Source organism: Zea mays, chromosome 9 (genome assembly GCF_902167145.1).
Source record: "Zea mays cultivar B73 chromosome 9, Zm-B73-REFERENCE-NAM-5.0, whole genome shotgun sequence".
NCBI lineage: Eukaryota > Viridiplantae > Streptophyta > Magnoliopsida > Poales > Poaceae > Zea > Zea mays.
This window is the reverse complement of record NC_050104.1, coordinates 27,531,476-27,540,899: the sequence shown is the minus strand read 5'-3', so window position 1 is coordinate 27,540,899 and position 9,424 is coordinate 27,531,476. Positions and strand designations below refer to the sequence as shown.

At 50.4% G+C, this 9,424-nt stretch overlaps 2 protein-coding genes across 5 annotated transcripts; one reads left to right on the top strand and one right to left on the bottom strand.

Annotated features, from left to right (window-relative positions):
* The first annotated feature begins 3,863 nt into the window (after positions 1 to 3,863).
* On the top strand, positions 3,864 to 5,964 carry LOC100283838 (DAG protein). The gene is made up of 4 exons (NM_001156736.1): positions 3,864 to 4,260; positions 4,391 to 4,488; positions 4,594 to 4,659; positions 5,539 to 5,964. Exons 1-4 carry the CDS (start codon positions 3,896 to 3,898, stop codon positions 5,679 to 5,681), a joined length of 672 nt encoding a protein of 223 aa, NP_001150208.1. The 5' UTR covers positions 3,864 to 3,895; the 3' UTR covers positions 5,682 to 5,964.
* Positions 5,916 to 7,471, bottom strand: LOC100281844 (formiminotransferase-like). 4 transcript variants are annotated; one of them, XM_008660363.4, is made up of 2 exons: positions 6,741 to 7,466; positions 5,916 to 6,607 (listed from the first exon to the last, which is right to left on the bottom strand). In XM_008660363.4, the coding sequence occupies exons 1-2, from the start codon at positions 7,132 to 7,134 to the stop codon at positions 6,093 to 6,095; spliced, it is 909 nt and encodes a 302-aa protein (XP_008658585.1). In that variant the 5' UTR covers positions 7,135 to 7,466; the 3' UTR covers positions 5,916 to 6,092. The 4 variants fall into 4 exon arrangements, with proteins under 4 accessions (XP_008658585.1, XP_008658583.1, XP_008658584.1 ...); XM_008660361.4 differs by having other exon boundaries at positions 5,950 to 6,607; positions 6,696 to 7,471; XM_008660362.4 differs by having other exon boundaries at positions 5,950 to 6,604; positions 6,696 to 7,471.
* Between the last annotated feature and the right edge of the window lie 1,953 nt (positions 7,472 to 9,424).

The following is a 9,424-nucleotide window of genomic DNA, read 5'->3' as shown; positions in this document are numbered from 1 at the left end:
CCACACAATTGGTGTCTCTTGCTTTGATTACAATGGTGTTGAGAACAAAAAATGGGGAAGAAGAAAAGCGATCCAAGCAACAAGAACTCAAATGAACACAAATGTCTCTCTCTCACAAGCCACTAAATCTTTGGAATGTGTTTGAACTTGGAGAGGATTTGATCTTTGCTTTTGTGTCTTGGAGTGAAGTCTAGAGCTCTTGTATTGAATGTGATGGCTGAAAACTTGGATGCCTTGAAGTGTGGTGGTTGGGGGTATTTATATCCCCAACCACCAAAGTGGCCGTTGAGGAGGGCTGCTGTCGAAGGGCGCACCGGACAGTCCGGTGCGCCAGCCACGTCACCCAACCGTTAGGGTTCGACCGTTGGAGCTCTGACAAGTGGGGCCACCGGATAGTCACTGTTCACTATCCGATGCGCCTTCTGGCGCCTGCTTTGACTCTACACGCGCTGTCCGCATACTGTAGCTTCACTGTTTACTTTTGCAGACGACCATTGGCGCTGTAGCCGTTACTTCGCATGGCACACCGGACAGTCCGGTGAATTATAACGGAGTGGCATTTCCAGAAACCCGAAGGTGGCGAGTTCAAGTAGATCCACCCTGGTGCACCGGACACTGTCGGGTGGTGCACCAGACAGTCCGGTGCACCAGACCAGGGCAGCCTTCAGTTTTCTTTTGCTCCTTTCTTTTGAACCCTATCTTAGACTTTTTATTGGTTTGCGTTGAACCTTTTGGCACCTGTAGAACTTATAATCTAGAGTAAACTAGTCAGTCCAATTATTTGTGTTGGGCAATTCAACCACCAAAATCATTTAGGAAAAGGTTTGACCCTATTTCCCTTTTAGTAGTAGATAAGTATCACCAAAATTCTTGAATTATATTTTTGGATGCAGGGAGTAGTATTTAAAGAAGAGCCTTGCATGCAATTTCTTTTGTTTGAATAATGTTTTCAACTTAAATTCCTGTTTTGCATGTGTGACATTTATTCTCCGTAATATTTTTTCTATGGATCTGACTTGTGAGTCATTTTCATAAACCAACGCCAAAGATGAATACATGTTTCTTACTTGGAAACCCCGAACAAACACCACAAGCAAGAGGCGAGCATTGGCGTCGCTCATCGACGACGAGAAGAAGCTTGACGACTGCCAGTTCGACCTCTGGAAGCAGTCCTACGTGGCCGCATGCGCCGCTGTGTACGGTAAGCTCCGGTGTAGCCGCCGTTTGGACACGGTCCAGAGCGGCTGCACTGCACTGTCCATCGTCAAACAGGGGGACCTCATGGTCATCGCCAACGCCGGCGACTCTCGGGTTGTTCTAGGCACCACATCCAACGACGACTCCATCACGTCGTCCAGCTCATCATCCACCTGAAGCCCAACCTACCACGTAAGTTGCTACTGACCGGCCATGAATTCTTGTGCGCTGGGACGACGACCGTTGCTGACGTTGTGTGAGTGTCCTCGAACAAGATGTATGTAGAGGAGTAGCACATCTGGTGGTGCAACGACCAGGTGTATTACCTCGCTGATGAGCCCGGGGTGCACTTCGTTTGGCAACCCAGCCAAGAGTCATCGGTACTCGCCATGTCGCGCGCGTTCGATGACTACTATATCAAGGATTGTGGCGTCATCTCGACGCCGGAGGTGACGCAAAGGAGGACCGACAACAATGACCACTCGCCATCGTCAGGGTAGCTTTTGTGCTGGTCTGTCTTTAATTCTCTTCGCAAACACACACACTTGCCTTTTTGTTTAAGCAAGCGTGTATGGTGGTGTGTGCCTGATGACTGATGATGTACGAGGGAACTTCTACCGGCAGGTGTGGCACGTGCTCTCCAATATTGAGACCATGCAAATCGTGGTATATATCGAAGTATGCATGATACTGATGGTTGCAATGTAGTAGTGAAACAACTAAATTAAAATAACAAAATTTATGTATTGCCAGGATCACAAATGGATTATAAAACATTCTTTTATAACAATATAAGACACATTTTGTATATAAATTATCATGATATTATATGTTTCCTTGCAACGCACGGGGACTCAACTAGTAATAATTTATGTAAACAAACCTATAATAGGGTTATATATACTACTATATAATCTATCAGTTTAAACTTTGTAAAACTCATTCAATCAAATCACCCTCATACCCATTATTTTCACTAAAAATACACCTAGACTTAACACGGTACCAAAACCAACGGTTCAAATCACCGAATAACTCTCGTCTTTCTTAATCAAATTCAATGGATAATATTATTTGGATCGTTCATCATCCCTCACTCGCGACCCTAGCTACCCTCCCCCTCCATTGTATCCCTGTCATCCTCTCTCCCTCGCTTGTGTCGCTGCCACCACCATTAATCCTTCCCCTCGTGTCACCACAACCGTTAACCCCTCCCGAGATCGTAGCGTTAGCACATATTATATACTAATCTATATAAGAGCAAATATAATAAGATGATGTAGGCAGACCATAAGACATGACACGTCAATTTTATCGTAATGTGGAAGAAAGAGAAATTGAGAGAGAAGAAAAGCGAGTCGCTCACTAATAGCTAGCTGAAAGCAAGCTGCTCAGAGACTCCAACACAACATGTGAGAGAAATATATGAGCCAAACATTAACGGTGTGTTTAGTTTGAGGAATAAGGTAGTCCATCATCATCTCACTCCTCACTTTTTGTTTGAGTTGTAAAATATAATGAGTTGATCAATCACTGTTCTATTCATCATAAGCTGATAATTAGTAATAACATGATAAATAAATTCGTTCCACTAAATTTGCGGAATAAACTCATGATGTACCATCTTATCTAGAATTGATAAATTTTCAAAACCAAACACACTCCCTAAATATACAACCTGCATTGTTATATGACTATATTTTTGGTTAACTATATGTGACAACAACTTCACACATTACACTTCAGGCTTTGTTTGGGTACTCTAGTGTTGACCCCAATCCACATGTGTTGAGCTGGATTAGGGTATAAATTAGTTTAAGTTACACCACAATCCACCTCAATACATGTGGATTGGGTCAATAATAGAGTACCCAAACTAGACCTCAGGCTATATTATTAAGGGACTGTTTGGTTCTATGAGACTATACTTTAGTCTCTCACTTTTAGTCTATTTTAGTCTCTAGATTATTAAATATGTAAACTAAAAGGGAATAAGTCAAATTCTATCCCATCTTAAGTTCTATTTTTAGTAATTTTTTAGCCTCATGAAACCAATCATGTCCTAAAATTGCTCTAAGGTAGTGTTTGGTTGAAGAGCCAAGTAGAACGGAGCCGTTCCATCCCTGATTCTAGGAACGGAGCCGCTCTGTTCTGTGTTTGGTAATCTGGAACGGAGCGGCTCTGTTTTTTGTTTGGTTGCAGAGTGAACGGAACGGAGCGTGACTGTGAGAGCGGGATGGGAACGGAGCGGCTCCGTCCGGTTGATTTTTTGGAGTGGAATGGTTCCGGATCTGAGGAGAATATTCCCTAATTGGAGTCATTCCGTTCTAGTTACTTTGTAACCAAACAGCAACAAAACTGGGACAGAACGACTGCGTTCTACTTGACTCTTCAACCAAACACTACCTAAAAAATAAGGCCCCGTTCAATTGTTCCGGATTGGAGCCCCGGACTAATTTCTAACCGGATTATTTTTTTAATTTATATAGATTTTGATGAGCTGAAATGAATCATGGCTTATTCTGGTAGAACCGAACGAGCCCTAAGCTGGATCTAAAACATGTCCTAAATTTGCTCTAAAAAGTAAGCTGGATCAAACAGGAACCTCGTCCATCACGCAGCTTTTAAACATACTCCGTTTCCGAATCCGTTCCACCATTGCCTATTGCCCCACCCTCCCCGCTAGGGTTTTGCCAGCATGGCCGCCGCCGCCGCCCGGAGGCTCCTCTCCCGCCGCGCCTCCTCGTCCTCCCTCTCCGCGCTCCTCCGTCGCGGCGCTGTCCCGGAGCAGTCGCTGGTGTTGCGCCCGGCTGTTGTCGCGGCGGCCTCCCGCCTCGGCTTCCAGCGCGGGATGGCGCGGCGGCCTGGCGGGGACGGCTACGTCTCGACGCGGTCTGGCGCGGGCGGGGACCGCGCGCCCATGGCCACGGAGATGGCGCCGCTGTTCCCCGGGTGCGACTACGAGCATTGGCTCATCGTGATGGACAAGCCCGGCGGGGAGGGCGCCAGCAAGCAGCAGATGATTGACTGCTACATCCAGACCCTCGCCAAGGTCCTTGGAAGGTACGTACGGCGCCTGCTCCTCCGACCCTCCGAGGCACCAATCGCGCGCTGCCGTAGTTGCCCTTCCGAAGCCAACGAGAGGGGTGGTTCTGGAAAATAATGTCTGATTTTTTTTTCATATGCGATGCAGCGAGGAGGAGGCGAAGAAGAAGATCTACAACGTCTCGTGCGAGCGCTACTTCGGGTTTGGGTGCGAGATCGATGAGGAGACATCTAACAAGCTCGAGGGTTCGTTCCATCTATGCTCTATGATGCGATTATTACTTTGCTGTCCTTTCTGCTAAGTTCGACGGCCTGCTATGTATCTGATGTTGCCGGTTTGTTTATGCTCAGGGCTCCCTGGTGTTCTCTTTGTGCTCCCGGATTCGTATGTTGATGCTGAATACAAGGACTACGGAGGTAAGCTTTCTTCTCTCGCCCCACAGATATAGTTTTATTTTGTGATATCATGGTTTATGTCGGTGCTTGTAGTAGATTTGGTCTAGCAAATTGGATGGGTTGTTGTAAGGCATATCTCGTTATGAAAACATCAATTTCAATCTTCAAATGCCTATGGATGATATCTGGACTTTCTTCTAGTCTACTTGAATGAGACGGGACATTAGGTTCATTGTTGAATTGGCTTGAGACATGGTTCCATTTCAATGCTGTTTCGTATGCCGTTGATGTTCTAGTCCATCTTGGCAAAGCTGTGAAGCCTTGTAGGCAATGCCCAGCTTTGAATGCTAATGGACTGATAACAAGTGTGTCTCTAACGGTTCTGCACCCCAATGAAATGGGGTTCAGATCAGTAGGGATGAGACATAGCAAGCTCATTACATGCCCAATCTAGAGACGGGACTTCTATATGTTTTGTCTTCAAGTGTTGAACCAGCGTCCAGTCACAACCACACTGGACTTACTAGTCCATCTTGGTAAAGCACGGAGCCTAGTGGGCAATGTCTATCGGTTCTGTGTTTCAATGAAATGGGGCTCAGATCAGTAGGAGTGAGACATCTGTTTACAGCAGTTGTGCATTTTTACTTGCAGTGTGTTAATGCATTTATCTGTTTGTCATCGGTAGTTCTGTCTGTTACGGTTATTAACCACATCATCCTGGCAATGTCTTGCTTTTGAATGCCAATGGACTAACAACATCGGCCTCTCTTAACGGTTCTGCACCTCTTTGAAAGGGGGGACACAGATCAGCGTGGATGAAATGAAACAACTGTTACTATGAACAATTGCTTTATTTTGGGGAAAAAAGTGCTAATGCCCCTCATCACCTTTGTCTGGCAGCTGAACTCTTCGTCAACGGTGAGATTGTTCAGAGGACTCCCGAGAGGCAGAGGAGGGTGGAGCCCGTGCCGCAGAGGGCAGCAGACAGGCCGAGGTACAATGACAGAACCCGCTACGCACGCAGGAGGGAGAACCAGCGATGAACTGTGCGATAAAATCATAAAAAAGACCACAGCAACAAGTCCCAGGTGGTTTCAGCTCTGGAATTCAAGGATCACCTAGTATCACCTGTATTAAATTGGCAATCTCACTTTACCTGCAGTCTAGAGTATCGTTTCTATGTGCTCAGCTTGGACGTATTGTATTCTGTAATTACAGCTACTTGGAGATTTGGAAGGACCTGGCTTGCAACGTAGTATAATCTCTAGTCTTTTTTCTTTGTGGCAATATATAATTGCTATGAATACCAGATTGAGATGGTTGCATACTGTTCGCAGCTCAACTTTTTTTTTTGTGCCATGGCTGACAACTGCTGGATTCCTAGATACACAGTAGTAGATTATTCCATTACCCTGCTTTCTGAACAATAAACAATCTATCACTGCCGAGAAGCCTCAGGCAGCTTGAGCGGCCTGCAAGTACAGCTCGACGACCTTCTCCCGCGAGAAGTCGGTGAAGTACCCCTGGCCGACGCCGACCCCGAGGCCGGCGGCGAGCCGGCTCACCCTCTCCTGCACCTGGTCGGCGCCCACCGCGTCCGGGTGAAGTAGGTTGCAGGCGACCTCGGTGGCGCCGTCGCCGTGCGCGAGCCCCATGGCCTGCACGCACGCGAGCCCGCCGCCGCGCTCGCTGACCGCGCGCGCGATGCGCCTCGCGACGCTGACGTCGGCCGTGGCCAGGGGCACGTTGTAGTTGTCCACCCACGGCGTGGCGCCCACCACCACCACGCCATTGGACGCGGACGACGTCCGGGGCCCGGCGTCCGGGGCCACCGGCAGCAGCGAGTCCGGCGCGCCGTGCCACTGCTCGCCGCCGGGGGAGGTCGGCGTGAAGTAGCCCAGCTGCCTCCTGATGGACGCCAGCGTCCTGCCGTCTCTGTGAGCTGCGCCGTACAGGTACGTCGGCACTGCTACGTACGTACGTTGGGATGCACGATGAGCACCAAGGCCAAATCCATCAGATCAGACTCTAATTATCATTTTTTTATAAAAAATTACCGGTTCCAGTAAATTCGCGTCTGGGAGGGATGAATGGTAACGGACCTTGAAGCCTGTCTCCGATGTCCGCCGCCACGGCCCTGGCGAGCGCGGTGACGTCCTCGAGGCGGGCGCTGGCCAGAGGGTGGAAGGCGATGTGGTCGACGACGCCGAGGCGCGGGTGCGCGCCGGCGTGGGCGTCCAGGTCGACGGCCTCGATCGCGGCCGCGACCACGCGGAACGCCGCGCAGCGCAGCGGCGGCGAGGCGGCGCCGCCCGCGAGGGGGGACACGAGCGTGTACCCGACCCGGTTGTAGGCGTCGTCGGCGAAGGTGTTGACGAGCACGGCCAACGGGCGGAGCGCCGCCGCCGCGTGCTCGATGGCACGCAACGCCCCCGAGTTGCGGGCCTCGGAGATGTAGAGTTTGCAGCACGCTAACGCGGGCGGCCTCAGCATCATCGCTTGCGCGCCCGAGGAACACGGGGCGACCAGGCGAGGCCCGCCCGAGGAACCGGGAGAATCGAGGACCTAGTGGGGTGGGGTCTGTCGGGGCTCACCTCTGTGCGCGCGCGAGAGGCGGGATGCGGGGGCGGCGGCGGAGGAGGACGCGGAGGAGAGGGAGCGGCGGACGAGCAGGAGCGCGAGGCGTGCGCCGGAGGGGAGCCGCATGGCGGTGGCGGCTTACTGGTGGGCTGCGTGTGGCCTCGCCGGCGCCACGCGTGCTCGCAGGTTAATAGAAGAGACACTGCGTCGAACGTTACGAACCAGTGGATGCCGTGCAGGTGTAAAATTCGATTGTAGACTATCTTTACATGGAGAAGGGATATAATCAATTTTTTTAAAAAAAGACGGAGGGACATATGAGGTCAATCCCCGGGGGACACCGTCAGGTCAGCGCGACGTCTGGCGACCGCCACCCCCACCCCGCGCCACGTGCCGAGGGCTTCGCCGGGACCTTCGCCACTCGCCGGTGACGAGCACACACCAGGTCAGCTGATGTTGCCTGCGCCCCTCTCTCCCCCGACGCCCCTCCTTCCCGCGCCCCTCCCTCCCCCGCCACCTCTTCCTCCACCTGGCTTGCAGGGGCTCTCGGGTACATTTCGAGACGGGTCGTTACGGCTGAGCACATCCCACGCACGCATAGCCCAGAAGCCGGCGTGCAGAGATTCTCAATCTCCCTGGACAAATCTGCAAAAGAGCAAGGCAGGGGAAAACCGGTGGAATAGAGAAGCGGGTCGGCCTGGTACGTGGAAACCTGAAGAGCATGGTTGGGCTGTGAAAGCGGATAACCTAGGGAAGGGGCTGCCAAGGAGTCTCGGCTCGGGCTCCATCTCCAGGGGTGGATTACAGCCCAGAAGGCCGGCAACAAGACGAACGAGGTAGGGTTTCCACCTGATCTTATTGGTGCTCGTTCCCCAAAACAGTTGTACGCCCTTCTTGCTTCGCTGTGGGCGCTGCCTACCCACAAGCGGGAGAGCTTCTCTGGGGGTGGCGATCCATCCCACTCCTCCCGCCCGACTTTGGTCCTCAGCCAGGAGGGGGAGGGGGTGAGCTCGCTGGTGAAACTGCAGAGAAGATGGAGCCCAAGCTGAAACCCACACAGTGGGATCGGTGGAACTCTAAGGCCTTGTTCGTTTCTGCTGGATTGGTGGGTCGGAACGATTCCGGACCGGATTGCTTCTCTAATTTATATAAACTTTGATTAGCTGGAACGATTCCGGGTGTAATCCGACGAAAACGAACAAGGCCTAAGGAGGCGAGGAACCCACCCAATGCTTGGGGGGAGACACCGCAATATGAGTTGGCGACTTCGACCCCCACATTTGAAATCTAAGGGAGAGGTGATCGGATCATCATCTGGTGACAGGAATACCCCAGGTAACCCTAATTCCCCGACTCTCCCTGGGATGCTGGAGGTAGAGGGAAGCTGTCCCCTGTTTTTGCCAAAAATGTGGAGATGAAGGTCATCATGCCAGAGATTGTTCTAGGGCTTTGTGGTGTGATATCTGCATGAAAGAGACCAATGTAACTGCGTAATGTGTGTGGCCAAGACTGAACAAACCTATTATGCCATTAGTGGGAATGGCAGCAGATGGTTTGGGGTTTTACTCTTCTCAGTTTGGAAAGAACATTTCCAAAAAACCAAAGAGGAGTCTGCTGGGATTAATCAAAATTGTGGAGGGTATGGTGTCTGCTGGTGATCTGGAGAGGGATTTTAGCTTCCATTTCCCATGGGGACGCCCCTGGAAAGCAGCTAAGTGTCATCTTGGTTTCCTGATGCAATTCCCATCACAGGACAGGCTTGATGAACTGACCAACTTTACTGAGTTGAAGATGAAGATTTCAGGGGTCAAGATTGTAGTAACTGCGTGGACTTCACAGGCTATGGCTAAATCCAGATTACACTCAGTTTGGATTAAGGCCGAAAATGTGCCTGAAGAATTGTTGAACTATCAAGCCATATGTGAGATGGGATCGGTTTTAGGAGCTGTGGAAGAAGTGGATCTGGCCTCTCTGAAATCTAATGACATGGTTAGATTTAAAGTGCATGTGAAGAGCATCGCGAGGATTCCACCTGTCATTGAGATAGGAGTCAAACATCTCTTATATGACATTTATTTTAAGGTGGAAAAGGTGGAAACTGAAGGATGGAATGAGGAAGAAGCTAGTTTGAGAAAGAGATCTTTTGTTGATTTACAACCGAACGAGTTTGGTTTGGGTGACAAGGGAGGGAAAAAACCCAAAAGTG

What these genes read in the sequence shown, in the direction of transcription:
- LOC100281844 (XM_008660361.4), bottom strand. Translation starts at nt 7,134, where the DNA reads ATGATGCTGAGGCCGCCCGCGTTAGCGTGCTGCAAACTCTACATCTCC. An exon ending in ACGCGAATTTACTGGAACCG is followed by an intron (nt 6,608 to 6,695) that starts GTAATTTTTTAT and finishes GTACGTACGTAG; the next exon opens with CAGTGCCGACGTACCTGTAC.
- LOC100283838 (NM_001156736.1), top strand. Translation starts at nt 3,896, where the DNA reads ATGGCCGCCGCCGCCGCCCGGAGGCTCCTCTCCCGCCGCGCCTCCTCG. An exon ending in CTCGCCAAGGTCCTTGGAAG is followed by an intron (nt 4,261 to 4,390) that starts GTACGTACGGCG and finishes TATGCGATGCAG; the next exon opens with CGAGGAGGAGGCGAAGAAGA. An exon ending in GACATCTAACAAGCTCGAGG is followed by an intron (nt 4,489 to 4,593) that starts GTTCGTTCCATC and finishes GTTTATGCTCAG; the next exon opens with GGCTCCCTGGTGTTCTCTTT.